Raw genomic sequence first — 21,982 nt, 5'->3', positions numbered from 1 at the left:
TATTAATCAAATAAAGAGCTATTTTCAAAAAACTTTTTGTAATTTATTTTCAGAAGTGACTGATATTTTGAAACTATTTAAGACAAAAAAAAAGAAAATTGTTATGGTTTGTAACCGACCTCAAACGCAACGGCACAGACAGGAAGTTCAGAGTTAGCCAAAGCTAGGGCGTATTTATTTACAGAGTCACAAGATGGATGAGGTACAGTAATCAAACAAACGGAGATCTGGCATGTGACGATGTAGCGGCTCTGCAGATACTCCCAGTAGATAGTGGTGAGGAATTGGCGTGTGACGTTGTAGCGGCTCTGCAGATACTCCCAGCTTTCACTCACGGTGGAAAACGGAGAGAGAGAGAAATCAGAAACAGCCCAACGAACACACAGAGGCAGAGAGGTGACTGAGTCCAGTATTAATCCCAAGTGACTTGATCTTCGGTGTACCACACACAAGTTAGCTGAGTCCAGTGAAAAACAACACGGTATTCTTCAGTGTTATTCTAACACACAAATTAGCTGAGTCCAGTGCGAAACAAAACGGAATTCTTCAGTGTTATCCTAACACACAAATTAGCTGAGTCCAGTACAAAACAAAAACGGTATTTCTTCAGTGTTCACCAAACACACAAAAAACTGATAATCCAAAAGGACTGTTTCCAAAAACTCACCAGAGCGCAACGCGTAAAGCGGGCAGATAACGAGGCGCAGCTCCAAACGGGGAACCAGGTTCTCCACAGCGGTTTTCCACAAAAAGGTCCTGGAGAGAAAGAAGACAGGAACAGCGACGGGGAAAGGCAGGTATATGCAGTTGTATTCCAGAACGACCCAACATCGATAGCAAGGAGGTCTGTGTATATAAAGCCTTCAGGGGCGCTAATTACAAACTGTGACAGCTGCGGGATGAGATTGATACTTGCTCCAAAAGCGTGTGGCGGGGAATGCACCAATCAACACGGCACCTTAAAGGAACGGAGCGCGTGGCGGGGAATGCATCAATCAACATAGTACCTTAAAGGAACGGAGCGTGTGGCGGGGAGCGGACCAAACCTCACAGTACCCCCCCCTCCACGGGAGCCACCCGGCGACCAGCCCGACCCGGCTCGCCCGGATGGGCATGATGGAAGTCGGTGATCAGGCCGGGATCCACGATGAGACCCAGCTCCGTTCTTCCGGACCGTACCCCTCCCAGTCCACCAGGTACTGGAACCCCCGACCCCGCCGTCGAACGCCCATCAACCGGCGGACCTGCCACTGGGGGTGACCGTCCACCATCTCGGGAGGAGGTGGTGCCGGAGCAGGAGGCATCAGGGGACTGAGAGAGACAGGCTTAACCCGGGACACATGGAAAACGGGGTGAATGTGCATGGACGCAGGAAGCTTAAGACTCACCTCCGCCGGACTGAGTACCTTCAGAACCTCAAAAGGACCGACGAACCGGGGGTTAAGCTTCTTGGCCGAGGACCGAAGTGGAAGGTCCCTTGCGGAAAGCCACACTCTTTGCCCAGGGTGGTACGTCGGCGCAGGAACCCAGCGCCGGTCAGCCCCACGACTGGCGCGCTCCGATGACCGGAGCAGCGCAGTCCTGGTGATCTCCCAGACCCGACGGCACCGGTCGAGGTGGTCCTGTACGGAGGGAACTGCCACCTCCGACTCCTGTGCAGGGAAAAGAGGGGGTTGGTAGCCCAGGGATACCTCAAAGGGTGAGAGGCCGGTGGCAGAACTGACCATGGAGTTGATGGAGTACTCGACCCAGGGAAGGAAACGGCTCCAAGAAGCGGGTTTCTCGGCAGCCACACACCGAAGAGCAGACTCCACACTCTGGTTCATCCTCTCCGTTTGTCCGTTAGTCTGGGGATGATAACCAGAGGAAAGACTGACCGTTGCCCCCAATCCCTTGCAAAAAGCCCGCCATACCTGGGAAGTGAACTGGGGCCCCCGGTCCGAGACGACGTCCTGGGGAAAACCATGGAGGCGAAACACGTGGCGTGTCAGGAGGTCCGCCGTCTCGGCCGCCGAGGGAAGCTTGGGAAGGGCCACGAGGTGAACCCCCTTGCTGAACCGGTCCACCACGGTCAGTAGGCACGTGTTCCCCTGGGAAGAAGGAAGACCCGTGACGAAGTCCAGCGCCACATGTGACCAAGGACGGCTCGGAATGGGAAGCGGCTGCAATAGCCCGGAGGGTGCCTGGTGGGAGGCCTTGCTGCGGGCGCAGACTGCGCAGGCCAGTACGAACTCCTTGACGTCGTTCCTCATGGTGGGCCACCAGAATCGACGAGCCAGGAAGGAGAACGTGCGATGAACGCCCGGGTGGCAGGCGAACCGGCTGGTATGGCCCCACTGGAGGACCCGGGACCGGACCGAGTCGGGGACGAAGAGACGATGAACCGGTACATTGCCTGGAGCGCGATGGAAGCGTAGGGCACGCCTTACCACCCCCTCGATGCCCAAGGTGACTACTCCTACCACCCTGGCCTCTGGGAGGATGGGAGTCGGGTCCTCAGTGGTTGGAGCCCCCTTGGAGTGTAACCGGGACAGGGAGTCTGCCTTCGTGTTGCGGGAACCAGGGCGAAACGTCAGCGAGAAGTCGAACCGACTGAGGAAGCTGGCCCATTTTGCCTGCCGGCCATTGAGGCGCTTGGAAGCACGGATGTACGTCAGGTTCTTGTGGTCCGTCCAAATGGTAAATGGCTCCTCGGCCCCCTCTAGCCAATGACGCCACTCCTCCAAGGCAGCCACAACCGCCAGCAGCTCCCGATTGCCGATGTCATAGTTCCTCTCGGCAGGGAGGAAACAACGCGAGTAGAAGGCGCACGGATGTACCTTCTGGTCTGTTGCCGACCGCTGGGATAAGATAGCTCCTAGTCCAGTATCCGAGGCGTCCACCTCAACGATGAACTGTCTCTTGGGGTCTGGATGGAGCAAGATCGGGGCAGAAGTGAACCTCTTCTTGAGGGAGCGGAACGTAGCACACGCCGCTGGGGACCAGTCGAACGGCAGGGCGGGAGAGGTCAGCCTGGTAAGCGGTTCCGCCACTTGACTGTAGTTCCGGATGAATCTTCGGTAGAAGTTGGCGAACCCGAGGAAGCTCTGTAACTCCTTCCGAGAGGTGGGTTCCGGCCACTCCTCCACGGCCCGGATCTTGCGAGGGTCAGCTCGGGTCAAGCCTCTCTCCACGATGAAGCCCAGGTAATTGACGGAGTCGGAGTGGAATCGGCACTTCTCTGCCTTGACGAAGAGCCGATTGTGGAGGAGGCGCTCCAGCACACGGCGGACATGCTGGATGTGTTCCTCGAGGGTCTTGGAGAAAATGAGGATGTCGTCTAGGTATACTACCACAAACTCCTCCAGCATGTCACGAAGGACGTCGTTCATGAGCGCCTGGAATACCGCCGGAGCGTTGGTGAGGCCGAACGGCATTACCAGGTACTCGTAGTGGCCCCTGGGAGTCTTGAAGGCGGTCTTCCACTCATCGCCCTCTCGGATACGGACTAGATGGTAGGCACTCCGGAGGTCCAGCTTGGTAAATACGGTAGCCTGGGTGAGAGGCTCGAAGGTGGAGTTCATGAGAGGAAGAGGGTACTTGTTCTTAATGGTGATCTCGTTGAGCTGGCGATAGTCGATGCAGGGTCGAAGGTCTCCGTCCTTCTTCCCAACAAAGAAGAAACCGGCCGCCACAGGAGAGGAGGAAGGCCGAATGAGTCCTGCTTCCAAGGACTCAGAGATATATTGATCCATCGCTGCCTTCTCAGGGATGGTCAGACTGTAGAGGCGGCTGCCGGGAAGGGGAGCCCCTGAGCGGAGGTCGATGGCACAGTCGTAAGGCCGGTGAGGCGGAAGGGCCTGAGCCCTGGACTTACTGAAAACCTCCTTGAGGTCGTGGTACTCGGGGGGTATGGTCGAGAGGTCCGGAGGTGGCTCACAAACGGATCTCCGGGGCGAGGGACAGGACGCCGCCTGAAGACACTGGGCATGACAGGAGGAGCTCCACCCCCTGATGGTACCAGAGGACCAGGCGATGTGGGGCTCGTGCAGCGCGAGCCAGGGCCGGCCCAGGACTACTGGGACAAGAGGGGATCTGGTGATAAAAAACTGGAGTCTCTCAACGTGGTTACCAGCAATGGTGAGCAGGACAGGACAGGTGCGTTGAGTGATGTCAGCCAGGCGGTGTTGGTCCAATGCAAATACCTCCAATGGCCTCACAAGGTCCTCAAGTGGAATGTTGGCCCGGGTAGCAAACTCGAAGTCTAGGAAACTCTCGTCAGCCCCCGAGTCAATGAGTGCCTCCACCGTGGCCCGTTGGTCCGCCCAGGCCAGGGTGACGCTCATCAGACGGCTAGGTGGTGCACGGCTCTGGGAACGAGAAAAACGGCTCACCAGGATCTCCCGGGGTCCCGGCGAGCCTGGTCTTTTGGCCGGGTGGGGCAGTTGGCGATACGGTGTCCCTCCCGACCGCAGTAGAGGCAAAGGCCGGACCTGAACCTCGCCTCCCGTTCAGCTTGGCTAAGATGTGAACGTCCCAGCTGCATGGGTTCCTCCCCGGGCACCGAACGGGAGGGGAAGGGGCCACCAGTCGTGTTGGGAGCAGGGCGGACCGCAGTACCGTCACGAGTACGGGGGGTCTGGAGAACCTCTGGAGGTCCCTGTCGGGTTCTCTCACATCTTCTCTCCTGGAGGCGTCCGTCGATGCGAATAGCGAGGCTGAATAGGTCCTCGAGGGACTCAGGTTCCTCACGGGTCGCGAGCTGGTCCCTGACAGCGTCGTTGAGCCCCCTCATGAAGGTGAGACGAAGCGCTTGATCATTCCAACCGCTCTTCGTTGCCGCCAGTCTGAACTCCAGCACGTAGTCGGTGACCCCGCCACTGTCCTGCCGGAAGGTGCCCAACCGGGCTCCAGGGTCCTGGCCACGGGCTGGGTGGTGGAAAACCCTGCGGAGCTCAGCCACGAAGTCTGGGTAGGAAAAACAGAAATCAGCCCCCATTGCCCAGGAGGCAGTGACCCACTGGGCTGCCCGGCCTGAGAGCAAGTTAGTCATGTAAGCCACTCGGGCTCCCCTTGAAGTGAATCGGCTGGGTTGATGACGAAAAACCAACTCACATTGCATGATGAATGTGGTACAATCCTCGAAGTTACCATTGAACAACCGTGGTTCGGAGAGACGGGGCTCCCGAGGTGCGGGATCGGGAGGCGCGGGGCCTGCCAGGGCTGCGGGTGATGCTCCGGCCGAGGCTCCTGAAGTAAGTGGGGTTACAAGCAAGGTGTTAACGGTTTCACTCAGCGCTTGTAATTGGTGGAGAATATTAGACTGCTGGCTAGCCAGAGAGCCAAGGGACTCCTGAATAGGCAGGACCTGGTCTCGGAGCTCCTGTACAGCAACCGCAGCCGCACCTAGCTGTAGGCTGTGGTCGTTGGTTAACTCTATCTGGACCGCCAACGCTGTTCTGACCCTCTCTGTGTCGGCTGAGGTCATCATGGTTGGGTCTTAATGTTATGGTTTGTAACCGACCTCAAACGCAACGGCACAGACAGGAAGTTCAGAGTTAGCCAAAGCTAGGGCGTATTTATTTACAGAGTCATAAGATGGATGAGGTACAGTAATCAAACAAACGGGGATCTGGCATGTGACGATGTAGCGGCTCTGCAGATACTCCCAGTAGATAGTGGTGAGGAATTGGCGTGTGACGTTGTAGCGGCTCTGCAGATACTCCCAGCTTTCACTCACGGTGGAAAACGGAGAGAGAGAGAAATCAGAAACAGCCCAACGAACACACAGAGGCAGAGAGGTGACTGAGTCCAGTATTAATCCCAAGTGACTTGATCTTCGGTGTACCACACACAAGTTAGCTGAGTCCAGTGAAAAACAACACGGTATTCTTCAGTGTTATTCTAACACACAAATTAGCTGAGTCCAGTGCGAAACAAAACGGAATTCTTCAGTGTTATCCTAACACACAAATTAGCTGAGTCCAGTACAAAACAAAAACGGTATTTCTTCAGTGTTCACCAAACACACAAAAAACTGATAATCCAAAAGGACTGTTTCCAAAAACTCACCAGAGCGCAACGCGTAAAGCGGGCAGATAACGAGGCGCAGCTCCAAACGGGGAACCAGGTTCTCCACAGCGGTTTTCCACAAAAAGGTCCTGGAGAGAAAGAAGACAGGAACAGCGACGGGGAAAGGCAGGTATATGCAGTTGTATTCCAGAACGACCCAACATCGATAGCAAGGAGGTCTGTGTATATAAAGCCTTCAGGGGCGCTAATTACAAACTGTGACAGCTGCGGGATGAGATTGATACTTGCTCCAAAAGCGTGTGGCGGGGAATGCACCAATCAACACGGCACCTTAAAGGAACGGAGCGCGTGGCGGGGAATGCATCAATCAACATAGTACCTTAAAGGAACGGAGCGTGTGGCGGGGAGCGGACCAAACCTCACAAAAATATTATTAATAGTACATTCTAGAACATTTGTGATGGCACAGTATGATGTCATAATAGAACATTCTAGAACATTTGTGATGTCACAGTATGATGTCATAATCGAACATTCTAGAACATTTGTGTTCTATATATATTCAACAATTCTCTCAGCATTTCCTGGCATTTTTTCAGACTACAACATGAATCCAGACTGGTTTGACCCTCAAAATGGTCCACCGAAGTCAAAAGCCCTATTTTTGATAGTGTTTTTTGTCTATTTCAGACGTGTAACATCCATAACGCAAAAATGTAACATCCATAACGGCACTTTTTTGTGATTCATTCCTTGAGAGGAAATGCCAGGTTTTCCTGAATGTGCTTTTTGGGTACCTCAAACCCTTCCCTACAAAGTGATAGTAAACATGTTATTCTTTGAAAAAGATATTCACAGAGTTTTCATCATGTGTTCAGTGAGTCCGAAAAGCTTGTCAATATCCGTAACATCTATAACGCTGTGTATTTTGTCACCTATCTCAAATCCAAAAGGTCAAAACATTTCTTACTGCAGGCTCATCTTTATCTCAATAAGTGTAAGTAAAATGTGTAAATTATACTTCCAATTCAAATCGATGCCTTGTCAATGTTAAGTTAAGTTTCCAATGTTCTCTCTGAATGTAACATCCATAACACTGGAACATCTAGACATTTATGACATACCAGATCTACAAATATACAGTACTGTTTGAGTACAAAAAGAGAGTATACATTTGAGGGGGAAGAAACTGTACATTGGAGGAGGTTGGGTAGGTGGGGTGGGGGGGGGGGGTTGGGTAGGTGGGGTGGAAACTACATTGGAGGTGGTTGGGTGGGGGGGGGGGTTGGGTAGGCGGAGTGGGGTGGGGGGAAACTGTACATTGGAGGGGGTTGGGTAGGCGGGGTGGGGTGGGGGGAAACTGTACATTGGAGGGGGTTGGGTTTGGACATTTACAGGGGCCAGTTTCGAATTGCAGTCTCCTGTAGGTGCTCTTTGAGAGTGGTTTTGAAAGTGGGTAGTGATTCACATTCCTTTACAGCTGTGGGTAGGGCATTCCACATTGATGTGGCATAATTGCGAAACGTGTTTAGTCCCTTGTTTGAGCCGAATCTGGGTTTAACATGATTTGTGGAGCTCCCTCTGGTGTTGTGGTCGTGGTATTCACTGACCTTTGGGAAGTATTTTGACATGTACATGGGTACCTTAGTGGTGTAGTGTATCGTGTAGACCAGGCCCATTGCAAGTTGCTGTACTCTGTTGTCTACTCTAAGCCATCCTAGGTTGTCAAAGTGGGCAGGGGTGAGGTGGGTTCTAGGAGTAAGGTCAAGCAGTAGTCTGACCAGTTTGTTTTGTGATGTTTGTAATTTTGTTTTTAGCGCCTTTGAGGTGCATGAGGTGCAAGCATAGTCGTAGTACCCTTGAATGAGTGCTCCTGCCAGAGTCTTCAGGGTATTCTTGTTTACCAGAGAGGAGATTCAGTACAAGGATTCAGTAATGGCTCTGCGCTCTGCTCATAGTGGGATATTCCCCTGTCACCTACTGTGACCTTGAAAGTTTCCTGCCACAATGCACCTACACCTGTCCGGCCATGCCCACTTCCCACTTGTATTTAAGCGAGGGGTGTGACCGTACTTCCACTCTTCCCTTATCTTTCACTTCTCGGAAGTCCGTTGCTACAGGCACACCTCAGAAGCGTAAAGAAAATGATTAGCTTAGATTTATATCTAGCTGTCTTTTTTCCCAAGCCTTGGAAAATGACATCACCACCTGGGAACTACCGTTCAGGCCTCCACCAGCGGTTCACTGTCGTGACCTCCGTGCGTTGCGAGGGTTCCCTGACTCCATGTTTGTGGCAGGAAGGTGAGCCTCAGCGGCATGCAGAGCTGGGTGCGCGCCGCCCGGCAGCCGTCGAGCGCCCCTCCCCAGTCAGGTGGCCTTCCGGCTCCAGCGTCCCCACTGAGAAACAGTCGAAACAACAAAACAAAGAATGGGTGGTTACCAGGCCATGTGAGCGGATCGGAGCGTGAGCGCCGCGGGGCGCGGAGCGGGCGGTTTTGACGTGAGCGAGGAGTGGGTTTTAAAATGGGTCGGCGCGACGTCCGGAGCGAGAGTTCTCCTCCGCTCCAATCCACTCCAGGTCGCTCACAGTGGTTTAACACTGTTGATGTAATATACATGCAGTACAATGCCAAAGCAACAGATGGCGATGTACAAACATGAAGGCCATTTTCAACCAATGAGAAGGGTGAACCTGTGATATCCGGTTCAGGCTTTGTCACTGTAGAGACGCCCACACTCACTCTAGTTAGAAAAAGTATATCGACGCCATTGTTGTTGACGTTAGCTTACATGCTAACGTTAATGGCAGCGACCATAGCATTGTGGCTCGGCTAGCCTATCATCGCTTAATAGAGATAGTGAATGGATAAACAACGTTATTTAACATTGCAGAATGGCTACAATTACAATGCGGCTCAATACAAACAATTGTTAAGGGGCCCAGGGGGTGTAGACTGTTGTAGTTTGAGCTCATTTACACCATGCTCCAAAAAAAGAAGAAAAAAAACTGCCGAGCGATCTGGCGCGGGGAGCGGGGAGCGCTCGATTCAAGGTGAGCGGGGAGCGAGCGGAGAGCGACTTGGGGGCGGGGTCAACATGAGTGATTAGCGGAGCGGACCAAGCTTTAAAGAGCGAAGAGCGGATTTCTCGGCCGCGCCGATCCGCTCACGTGGTCTGGTACTAATATACAATACTATATAGTGCAGAGCAGAAATGGGATGAGGTACAATTTAGGTACAATTTACAGTAAGGTGTACGAGTTGTAGTGCAAATCCTTTACCAATAAATATAACGTGTAAAGTGTGTTTAGGTGATCTAAAGTGTGGAGAGTGGGTGCTGCAGTGTGTTGTTTGTTTAAGTGAGTGTGTGCGTGTGTATGCTGTGTGCATTTGATGGTTGTTGCATAGTGTTTATTGTTCGTTGAGCAGCCTGATGGCCTGGGGATAGAAGCTTCTTCTGAGTCTTTCTGTGCTCGCCTTAAGACTCCGGTATCGCTTGCCTGACCGCAGCAGTTCAAAGAGGCAGTTGTTCGGGTGGCTGGAGTCCTTGATGATTCTCTTAGCCTTACCCCTGCACCGCTTGTTGTAAATGTTCTGGAGGGTGGGAAGCCCCCCTCCAATTGTGCGTTCGGCTGAACGTGTCACTCTTTGTAGTCTGCTACGGTCTTGTGCAGTGCTATTCCCAAACCAGGAGGTGATGTTGCCAGTCAGGATGCTCTCTATTGTACATGAGTAGAAGTTCTTAAGAATCTTCTGACTGACTTGGAACTTCCTTAGGTGCCTGAGGAAGTAGAGGCGTTGTCGTGCCTTCTTCACAACACTGTCAATGTGTGTGGTCCATGTCAAGTCCTCGGATATGTGGGCTCCGAGGTACTTGAAACTGTTCACTCTCTCAACCGGTGCCCCGTCGATGCTGAGGGGGCTGTAGTCCTTGACCCCCGACCTCCTGAAGTCCACAATCATCTCTTTTGTTTTGCTGACGTTCAGGGAATAAACATCTAACAAAAGCACTTTATCTAAGAATAAACATCTAACAAAAGCACAGGAGCACACAGGGTAACAGACACAGCGGAAGGGTTAACACTAAGGGGAGAAAACACATAAACAGAAGTGCAAGTGAAGGAGGTGTAGTGGCAACAAAAGTCCAGCAGGGGGAGGTACAGGATCACAGATGGAAGGAGCATGGGAAAGTCTGTGCAAAGGTGGGGGCTGTTCATGAGTCCTTGGATGGACAGGAGGGGAGGAGGGAGCAGCAGGGGAAAGTCTGTATAAAGGTGAGGGCGAGTGAAGGGCAGGGGAAGACCTCAGGATAGGTGGACCCTTACAGGGCTGGTCAAACGTTTATACTCCCCTCCATTACAGGGAAGGAGACAGGAGCCTCTGATTGTAGATTAGCAGCTTTTTTTTTTTAGATTTCTTTTTAGCATTTATTGCTTTTCATGGTCAGACATGACCGACAGATGAAGAGAGGAAGAACGGGAGAAGAGGCGGGAAGACATGCGACAAATGGGAGTCACCGGGAGTGGGAAGCGAACCTAGTACGGCCGCTTCGCGACGCAGCGCGATACATGGTGTGCTACTAGAGCGCCGGATTGGTGGTACCTTAACCATTGCTCGCCACTGGTAGCAACCTAGCGCCCAAACATCACACCAAACAGCACCACAACATTGCTGCACTAACAAGCTGGGGCACTGTATTGCATATTAGTCAAGTCAAGTGTTCCTTTATTAGGGAAATCCAGGTGTGCAGTATGGACGAGGTGGTAGGGGAGGTACAGGCAGAAAATATAATATAAATAATAATAATAATAATAATAATAATAATAATAATAATAATAATAATAATAATAATAATAATAATAATAATAATAATAATAATAATAGAGTAGAATAGTAATAGTAATAATAGTGGAATGGCAGAATTCAATCAATAATAGTAATAATAGTATATGTAGTGACCCAGGGCCACAGTACAGCTACTCAGATGTTCTTCTACTCGGGTAACAAAAGAAGTTGTGGATGTTGACAGATTGAATGTCCAGGCTGCAGCTGTTTGTAAGGTTTATTATCCAAAGAAAATGATGGTTGAGAACAGAACAGTTTTGCGTCTTCCCTATTGCTCCGGTAGGAGAAAAAAATTCTCTCAGCAGGTGCATAACATTACTCTAATTACAGTGCCTATTATACTAAGAAGTGGTGTGCCCCTAGTGGTGTGCCCCTAATATTCAAAACATAAATACAATACTATGATGTTAGAGCGATTCTCTGTTGTTGTGAGCAACGCACTGCTCTGTTGTTCTATAAGGTAATTTAGAACTGTACTTTGTAAAGAAACTCAAAGTGTTAAGAGCGATGGACTGCTCTGTTGTATGTTAGAGCGATGGACTGCTCTGTTGTATGTTAGAGCGACTGACTGCTCTGTTGTATGTTAGAGCGATGGACTGCTCTGTTGTATGTTAGAGCGATGGACTGCTCTGTTGTATGTTAGAGCGATGGACTGCTCTGTTGTATGTTAGAGCGATGGACTGCTCTGTTGTATGTTAGAGCGATGGACTGCTCTGTTGTATGTTAGAGCGATGGACTGCTCTGTTGTATGTTAGAGCGACGGACTGCTCTGTTGTATGTTAGAGCGATGGACTGCTCTGTTGTATGTTAGAGCGACGGACTGCTCTGTTGTATGTTAGAGCGATGGACTGCTCTGTTGTATGTTAGAGCGACGGACTGCTCTGTTGTATGTTAGAGCGATGGACTGCTCTGTTGTATGTTAGAGCGACGGACTGCTCTGTTGTATGTTAGAGCGATGGACTGCTCTGTTGTATGTTAGAGCGATGGACTGCTCTGTTGTATGTTAGAGCGATGGACTGCTATGTTGTATGTTAGAGCGACCGACTGCTCTGTTGTATGTTAGAGCGACGGACTGCTCTGTTGTATGTTAGAGCGATGGACTGCTCTGTTGTATGTTAGAGCAATGGACTGCTCTGTTGTATGTTAGAGCGATGCTCTGTTGTATGTTAGAACTTTGTAAGGAAACTCAAAGTACTAAGAGCGATACACTGCTCTGTTGTTATATATATATATATTTTTTTTTTTATTGAACAATCTTATCACACTTTTTTACTGTCCGTTCTATTTTATTATTTTTAGCCTATTTTAAACTGAATCAAACAACACTTTTTTACTCTATCTATTCTAATCTATTCTATTTTATTATTTGTATTACTGAATAACTGTGATTTGCCTTACCTTGCTACCTCTCTATCTCTTTGTATTTAATTTTTTTTATGCTCGCTTATGCCTGTATTTTTTACTGTTGTGAAGCACTTTGAACTGCAACCTCTGTATGAAAAGTGCTATACAAATAAAGTTATTATTATTATTATTATTATTATTATTATTATTATTATTATTATTATTATTATTATTATTATTATTATTATTATTATTATTAATGCCATTACCATAAACAATACAACTTCCAATATGTCGGTTTTGGCTTCTACAGTATACATGGTATATATATCATAGTAGCACACAGTAAGTAAATTCAGTCCGATTCTATTTAGGACTTTAAAAAAGTATATATTGTCATATGTTCCGCTGCATCACACCAGTAACCTAATCAGCCATTCTGTGCCTTTTCCTTCAGCCAAGGTACTTAAATGAGGCTCTGCTGCTGATGGCCAAAATCCACTACGTCCAGGGCCGCTATCGGGACGCCCAGGGCATGTGTACCAGGGTGGGTATTGAGGAGCTGACACGGGACGAGCAGCCCGTCTACCACCTGCGCCTGCTGGCCGAGTCTTTCGTTATCAAAGGTACCCACGACTCCTGAAGCCGAATAGAGAGTACTATAGAAATTGAAAGTACTGTATATTTAGCATTAGTTAGGACATTTCAGAACGGTCTCCTTTTTTGTGCATGATTCATGTATCTGCTACTGCATTTTACATTTGATTAGTGAGGGAATTAATCAAATTAGATGATTTCCTGATTAATTGAAAATGGGGGACCCTGATGTAAACAAGACGAAAGTCTTTCTCTGGTCTGCATCCCCTTAACAATTGTGTGTATTGAGCTGTACTGTATTGTACCCATTCTGCAATCTGTTAATAAAGTTTTCAATCAATCAATCAATTCAGATAAATGACTTTAGAAGCTATAAATCATGATACTGTATGTATTTCCACTAGCAGTCCACAGTGGAATCTCATGGACCCGGCAGATCTCTATCTGTGGTGTGATGTGATCAAGGTTAGGATCATGGCCAGAGTTTGGTGATATACTTTAATTACCCATAAAGCTTGCCTCTCATACAGTTAACCTTAACTCGGAGCAGCTAGAGGCAGCACAGCAGACAAAAAATACACAGCAGGACAGAAAAAAAACACAACCTCGCTGGTAGCCTTTTATGGATTTGGAAGTTGAAATGGAATGCAGTCAGGAGAATATAAACGAGCCTGGAAAATACCAGCTTGATTGTTATCGCAGTAACCTTGGTATGTTTGCCTGAGTTTAGAATCTAAACCTCAGATCAGTGCAGTCTTGACCCTTAGCGTGTGAATGAAGAGCGGACAGAGTGGATAACAGTGGTTATTACATGTTATTTAATCCATTGCTCTGAGAGCAGAGATTTAGAAATTGGGTTTGAACTTGACAAAGGTGGCCTGTGCTTGTGTGTCTGTCCATCTGCCTATAGCCTACAATTGTATTGTAGATAGTCTTTGGAGCAACGTTTACAATGGGAGAAGGTTCAGAATTGAATCTAATACGTTCCTTTAAGTGGACAGATTCACTGGAACAATTGTCTTTTTAGTTGTTTTCTATACAGATGGTGTTTTAAAAGATGTGATGATGTCATCAGACTCTGTGTCATGGAGTAATGCTGTCAATTAACTTCCTGTTACACACAGTCACTCACCGCACTGTCATTAATGTCAGGGGAAACATTACATGGAAAATTCCCCCACCAAGACACATTTAAGTTTTTCAACTTAATCAGAAACGACCTTGAGGTTGGGTTCCGTTTTTACAGACGCTGGCTGTTTTGGGATATGGGGCACAGTCATAGTTCAGTCTTCAGTGTATCATCATCATCATCATCATCATCATCATCATCATCATCATCATCATCATCCTCCGCCTCACTGTCAATGGTCACATGGTGTGTTCAGCCAGTTCTTGTAAATGTATCACATGACCAAGTTGGTTAGTATGGAACTAGCTTGAGTTTCCACCACTTGTATTCATGACCTGGTTGGCCATTCTCTGGGCAACTTCTTAGTAATTAACGGAGAAATGTACCACTTGAAGAAGACTGACTGATGAAGTCACTGTCATTATACATTCCCTGCATCCTGGCTATTGACAATGATGGCATCACTCTCATCAAGTCTGCTGTTTACACTAAAATCTTTCTTTTGTTGAACTCTTAAATTGTTCATTGATTCTTTTTAAATGCCCTATGACATTTTCCTATGTCACATCTCAGAGGAACTGCATGAGAAAGATCCTGAGGCGACCACTTTGACATACTGTAATGAGAGACAGCCGTAGTTCTGACATTGCATAGTTTTCTTGGATACACTGTATATTGTTGTGGGAATGTAGTCAGATCTGAATATTTGGATGATGATGTCTGGTCTATTGGCAGCTGTCTGGTTATTTGATTATGCCTGGCCCCTGTTCACCCCCAGCTTCCTGCAGTCCTGGAGCTTTCAGCTCCCTTCATTTATTTATACCAATAAGGCCACTAACTGACATCAGAGTAGCCATCTGGACCTAGACTACCCTGCTACCCCCCAAACACAATACTGTCCAAATAACACCATTTTCACTCTAGCTAGCAATGTGTGTTCTCTTTCCCTAGCTTATTGTTTTAGCAACATTTACCTAACCTCTAGTTGCCTCATTTCACCATTTAAAAAAGATAATAAATCAAAGATATTTGTTTGTGTTCCTCCAATTGGCGTTTACTTTTCCATCATATGAAACTTATTTGGCAGCATAGTACTGTGAGAGAAAGAAAATACTTTCATAGTGAAACCATTGTAAATTACAATCATTTGTTAATTCCCATTGTAATTGATATTAGATTATAGACTTATATTAGATACCAGTTTAACACCAGAGTAATTATACACTGTGGAGATATACTGTCTAAACATAGTCTGTGGAGACAAAGTCATTCCATCTTTCAACTATTTACAGATGATTCCTTATGACTCAGTTAAATTTCTGTCTCAGTGTTATCAGTAAGATTCTGTTAATCATAAATAAATGGTAGGCTAATGATATGATTCTTATTAAGATAGACAAAAAGCCAGTGTTTTACCAGGTGTACCCTCTCAGTAAGAGCTTGTGTAAAGATGTGCAGACATTCACCATCATTGCATTGAAGAATGACTGTGTTCCATTGTCCCAAATCCAGAACCACGCTGATCCAGTTGGGTGCCTCGTTTAGCACAGGAGGTGGGATTTGAATTTGGGCACCTTTGCTTTGTGTTCTCCTGCCTCTTCGTCGTACTTAACCAATTAACCAAGCAAACATTGTGATTAGAGGATACAAAAAAGAGGACGGGTTTGAGATGAGAGGTCAACTCCCCAGATTGCATCCCAAGGATTAGACCTGTCCATCAACACTTTCCCTGGCAACACCTACGAAACACTTAGAATTCTCTGCACAGACAGACACGTTCCATCAGTGATACCCAGAGTCCTTAATTGACATTAGCAACTTCAGAGGCCAGAATGCAGGACCTATAAACACATTTACTATCCAATAGCATTGTGAGGCTGAACAACAGGATCCATTGACTATGTAAATGTGGTTTACATTTTTTATTAAAAAAAATTAAACATTTACAGATTTTTTTTTTTAAATAGCTAAAAGCTAAAAGTGATGTTGTAATTTTTCAACCGAGGGCCTCACAGGGTTAAGAGGCGAAACCCCACTCAGCTGAGGAAAACCTCGTTGGGTTCATCAGAGTCAGTCGAACCAGTTGCTGGTTCTTTGGTTTCCGCAGAAGGGACTGGCCTCTTTCCATGGGTGGTGTTGTAAACTCAGCAGAAACAAGGCGTCCAGGGCCTGGATTCCTTTCTTTGATGGTCTCAATTGTGCCACATACAGTATGGATCGTTCCTTATTGCTCATTTCCTCAATCATTTCCTTCAACCGCTTCCTGTTCTTCTCTGCTTCCTCACTCAGACGAGTTATCCTCTCTGCCTCTTCATCCCTTAGGCGCTGGAGGAGTTTATCAAATTCTTTCTTAATCTGGGTCTCTGCATCCTGATCCTGGCTTGTGATATACATGGCTGTCTCCTGAAAAGAGAGCTTGACATTATTGCAGAGATTATGCAATAATCCGGGACTAAAACTATTTGTTAGTGAGAACAGGTCCAATTATTCTACAGTTTACATAAATTAATCACTGAACTAACTGTATTAGGTTTGTGCTGGATTAAGAACAATGCCATGCACATGACACGATAAGATATGAAATCACAACTGTGTGCTCTAATGTTAGTTGGTCTGCAATGGCTAGTTAGTTACCTTCAACTCCAATATGACTGAACCTTCTGCTGCTCCCTTGAGACGTCAGTGTTCCTTAGGGCCAGGGTAAGGGGTGGCTTTTTATTCATGGCTGACCTCTTTCGGCAGATGGGGTATTCCTGGAAGCTTCTCTTTTTCTTTTGCACTTTTCCGTGCAAAATGCACAGGGGTTTATTTTGTTTATTTTATGGATCCCCATTAGTCTACACTTGGAAAAACACACAAACATTCTGTGCAAGGCCTCCATTATCAGCAGGCTTTTTGTTGAAATTAGTTTGTTACTGCTGAAAATGTAATGCTACTTGTACTTGGAAAGGCAAAGAAGAGTTTAGTTGAATGAATGCTACTGCCATCAAGCTACAGAAGTAGTAAGTAGTACAGTAAGTGTAAGTAAGGGATAATGAAGCAGTAATGAAAGAAGGATGAAGAGAGGAAATTAAGAAAATATTGGAGGCGTACATTTTTATAATTGTAATTGTATTTCTAATGTTTCTCCAATGATATTATTTGATGAAAATGGTTATTATGATGCCAGTGGAGATTAATTGTATTTATTTATTTATTTATTTATTTATTTATTTATTTATTTATTTATTTATTTATTTATTTATTTATTTATTTATTTATTTATTTATTTATTTATTTATTTGGAGACTACTATCCTGTCACCTTTCCATCAGTGTTCACATGCTAAGCCTACTGCTTGCCTTGGTCTTAGTATATACCATCTAGTTGACAAACTACAACTGTGATCAATGAGCTGTGGCATTGAGCCATTTAGGTAGGCATGACATGTCATAATTCTTGGTTAGAATCTGTTTCATCTGCTTCTTTTCTGTAATCATATCTCTCTCTCTCTCTCTCTCTCTCCCTCTCTCTCTCTCTCTCTCTCTCTCTCTCTCTCTCCTCCCTCTCTCTCTCAGGTCTGTCCCTGGACCACCAGTCACTGGCTTCAGTGTCCCGTGTCCGTCTGTCTGCGAGAGAAGAGGAGAGTCTGTCCTGCTACCTCAGAGCCTGCGATGCTGCTCTGTCCTACCTGCAGGAACTCGATAAGGTGTGTGTTTTGAGTGTGTGTGTGTGTGTGTGTGTGTGTGTGTGCGTGCGTGCGTGCGCGCGCGCGTGTGTGTGTGCGTGCGTGCGTGTGTTGTCTTTGTAGTCATCGTTTACTTGGTCTGAAATGAAAGTCAATTAAATGAACTGTAGCGATAACTGTGTGTAAAGCAACCCGGTCTAATTGTCGGCGTGTCATCAGATGGTGAACACAAAGTCAGCCAAGCCCAGTCTGCTTCCTCCACCTGTGGACGTCGACCTGGGCTACTTCCAGCAGGCGGCGCTACAGAGCGCGTATCTGTGTCTGCTGCACAGAGGGTGAGTCTCTACAGCACCTCGACTGTCAGACAATTTGTTCAGATATGATGAATAAATTGTGGTTTTCTACTTTTTCTTCCCCCTAAATTAAATAGTTAACAAGAGGGACATTTCCACTAAGACAGAAGATAGTATCAGCGTTCATTTCCCTTCAGATGCCTCCTGTCCTCGGCTGAACCAGCTAGCCAATTAGCAGATATTAACCTCCGTTGAACAAAGATCACAGAGTGTGTGATTTCCCTCTGCATACAGGAGTTGGGGATTAGCCAAACTATACTTCCTCGTCTATTCCTTCTTGTCTGTGAAGGGAGGAACCTTGGAGCTTGTCATGCAGTCCGTTTTTAGAAAGTGAGGAGGCGCCGGAGGGGAGAAAGGCATTTTTAGAACCACTTGACCTCAGCGAGAGAGGCATTTCTGTTTGTGGCCAGTAGGTGTCAGTGTTGCTCTGCCGTAAGGATGGTAGACAGTAACTGAGTCAGTGCTTGGACTACTAGACTATCACATATTGCCGCATGATTCTAAGTAGAGAGTGTACTGCAATGGGACTGTTCCCCATTGGGTTTTTATAGCCTGGACAGCATATGGGAAGCAGCGAGATAAACAACGTTCCCTATGATACTGTTACTGTATTATCATAAACAACACTATAGAATTACATGGACACTGTCTTATCTGCTCTCCTATCTGCTACTGTATATCACATGTCTGTCTGTCTGTCTGTCTGTCTATATTATCTGCCCATATCATTCACATGTTTCATTCATGTGTATGTGTCTACGTGTGTACGTGTGTGTGTGTGTGTGCGTGTTTGCGTGTCAGTCACCTGGCGCAGGGTGCCCACCAGCTGCGTAGGGTCCTCAGAGTGGTGGAGTCGAGAGGGTCACAGAGCTTCAGGAAGGTGAGGGGTCTAACACACACACACACACACTCAAAAAATATACACACACAACACACACACACACACACACACACACACACACACACACACACACACTCAAAAAAGACACACACACAACACACACACAGGCACACACACACACACTCAAAAAATACACTCACACAACACACACAGGCACACACACACACACTCAAAAAGACACACACACAACACACACACAGGCACACACACACACACACACACACACACACACACACACACAGGCATACACACTCAAAAAATACACACACACAACACACACACAGGCACACACGCACACACTAAAAAAATACACACACACAGGCACACACACACACACACACACTAGATAGAATATGATGTTCTAATCTACTACAATACTGTTGGAACATGGCATAATGATACAATCATGGTTTTTAGTGTACTGAATCGTGTGTGTGTGTGTGTGTGTGTGTGTGTGTGTGTGTGTGTGTGTGTGTGTGTGTGTGTGTGTGTGTGTGTGTGTGTGTGTGTGTGTGTGTGTGTGTGTGTGTGTGTGTGTGTGTGTGTGTGTGTGTGTGTGCGTGCGTGTGTGTGTGTCCCCTAGTCTGCGGCGAAGAAGCTAGCGGAGGTGCTGCTGACCACGGTGAGTGAGGACAGCTACTGGGCTCCGCTGGGCCTGCCGCCCTCCGCCTGGCTCCACAGAGAGGGAGCCGCCGGTCCCAAAGATGCCATCTACCCCACCGTCAAACCACCCCAGCGCTACCTGTCCGACGGGTCAGTCAGTCCACTGCAACCTGTTTCACTGGCATGAAAGATGAGAACAGCCGAAGCATCGACATAAAGGATCAACTTTAATTTATTTATCTTTCATGTGAAATATACCTTTCCCCCTTGAGGCTGTGTGTGTGTGTGTGTGTGTGTGTGTGTGTGTGTGTGTGTGTGTGTGTGTGTGTGTGTGTGTGTGTGTGTGTGTGTGTGTGTGTGTGTGTGTGTGTGTGTGTGTGTGTGTGTGTGTGTGTGTGTGTGTGTGTGTGTGTGTGTGTGTGTGGGTGCACATGCGTGCGTTGCAGCTCCCTCATAGTCTTCACAAATTCATCATCTTCCTCACCTATTGCCACCTCTCCTAATCTTCCTCTCTTCTCCATCAAATCTCCTCTTCACTCTCTCTCTCTCTCTCTCTCTCTCTCTCTCCGTCGTCCTCGTCCCGTGCTCTATTTCTCCTTTTGTGTTGTATTGGTCTCTCAGGCCGCTCGCTGCCATCCTTAGTCGCTGCCACATGACCAATCCCTGCCCACACTATCATCAGAGAAAATCTAAATTCATGTGTGAGATTAGCGGGGGAGGAGGAGGTGGAGGAGGAGGGCAGGTGGAGTGAGGAGGAGGTGGAGGAGGACGGGGGGAGAGGAGGGGGGAGGTGGAGGAGGGCGGGTGGAGGAGGAGGGGTGGAGGTGGAGGAGGGCGGGTGGAGGAGGAGGGTGGAGGGTGGGGTGAAGTGAGGAGGAGGAGGAAGACGAGAAGAAGTGACCCTGGGGAACATGGCACTTGTTGTTTCACACGGCTCCCGTCAGAGTTTAGCCGCCGTCTGAAGCACCCCTCTGAAGCACCCTCTGAAGCACCCCTCTGAAGCACCCCTCTGAAGCACCCCTCTGAAGCACCCCTCTGAAGCACCCCTCTGAAGCACCCCTCTGAAGCACCCCTCTGAAGCACCCCTCTGAAGCACCCCTCTGAAGCTCTGAAGCACCCCTCTCTGAAGCACCCCTCTGAAGCACACCCCTCTGAAGCTCTGAAGCACCCTCTGAAGCACCCCTCTGAAGCACCCCTCTGAAGCACCCCTCTGAAGCACCCCTCTGAAGCACCCCTCTGAAGCACACCCCTCTGACGCCCCTCTGAAGCCCCCTCTGAAGCACCCTCTGAAGCCCCTCTGAAGCAGCACCTCTGAGCCCCCTCTGAAGCACCCCTCTGAAGCACCCTCTGAAGCACCCCTCTGAAGCACCCTCTGAAGCCCCTCTGAAGCACCCCTCTGAAGCACCCCTCTGAAGCACCCCTCTGAAGCCCCCCTCTGAAGCACCCCTCTGAAGCTCTGAAGCCCCCCTCTGAAGCAGCCCTCTGAAGCAGCCCTCTGAAGCACCCCTCTGAAGCAGCCCTCTGAAGCACCCCTCTGAAGCACCCCTCTGAAGCCCCCCTCTGAAGCACCCCTCTGAAGCACCCCTCTGAAGCACCCCTCTGAAGCACCCCTCTGAAGCCCCCTCTGAAGCACCCCTCTGAAGCACCCCTCTGAAGCACCCCTCTGAAGCACCCCTCTGAAGCCCCGAGATAGCATCTTGTAAACGTGTCTCTTTACAACACGGCCCCGACTGGAGAGAGGAACAGGAGGAGGAGAGGGGGTGTGGGGGAAGGGGGGGGGGGGGGGGGGGGGGGGGGGGGGGTCGAAGGGTGAAAGTGATGAATGAGAGATTTAGGAGACAGAGAGAGAGAGAGAGAGAGAGAGAGAGAGAGAGAGAGATTAAAGAAGATGGTGTCCAGGGGGAGGGTTGCGTGCGTGCGTGTGTGCATGCGTGTGTGCGTACGTGTGTCCGAGGAACACCTGAGAGAGCTGTGTAGTGATCCTCCAGGCAGGTCAGGGTTGTGTTACAGTGCCACAGGTGAGACAGAAACGGGACACTCTCCTGAGATCTACCATCAGAATATGTTTTGTATGTGTGCATTGTGTGTGTGTGTGTGTGCTGTGTGTGTGTTTTTGTGTGTCTGTGTGTGTGTGCGTGTGCGTGTGTGTGTGTGTGTGTGTGTGTGTGTGTGTGTGTGTGTTGTGTGTGTCGATTGTTGTTGTTTGTGAGCCGCTTCCTGCTCTTATTTCCTGCTTCCTGTTTCCTGGCAGCTGCTTCTGTCCTCAGGACGTGGTGGAGAGGCCGTACTGCTGCTACTCATCACAGAGTCCATGGTGAGACACACACACACACACACACACTCACTTCCTCTCTCTCTCTCTCTCTCCTTCTCTCTCTCTCTCCTCTCTCTCTCTCTCTCTCTCTCTCTCTCTCATCTCTCTCTCCTCTCCTCTCTATTGTTCTCTGTACCTCTCGCCCACTGTGCTTTCCTCACTGCTTCCATGGTGTTATGTGGCTCACTGTTTGGGGGCGACAGTGGCTCAGGAGGTAG

General features: G+C 48.3%; 1 protein-coding gene across 1 annotated transcript in view; it reads left to right on the top strand.

The window, feature by feature from the left end:
• The window catches only part of ttc7a (tetratricopeptide repeat domain 7A), a 109,136-nt gene that overhangs the window by 4,426 nt on the left and 82,728 nt on the right, over nucleotides 1-21,982 (top strand). Inside the window, 7 exon segments of the mRNA XM_084321919.1 lie at nucleotides 12,658-12,826; nucleotides 17,484-17,614; nucleotides 17,813-17,928; nucleotides 18,748-18,826; nucleotides 19,431-19,600; nucleotides 21,702-21,724; nucleotides 21,727-21,764. Of these exon segments, the coding sequence (XP_084178045.1) occupies nucleotides 12,658-12,826; nucleotides 17,484-17,614; nucleotides 17,813-17,928; nucleotides 18,748-18,826; nucleotides 19,431-19,600; nucleotides 21,702-21,724; nucleotides 21,727-21,764 (726 nt within the window).

This window comes from Notolepis coatsorum (assembly GCF_963971535.1).
Source record: "Notolepis coatsorum genome assembly, chromosome: 9".
NCBI lineage: Eukaryota > Metazoa > Chordata > Actinopteri > Aulopiformes > Paralepididae > Notolepis > Notolepis coatsorum.
This window is presented reverse-complemented; position numbering and strand designations above follow the sequence as displayed.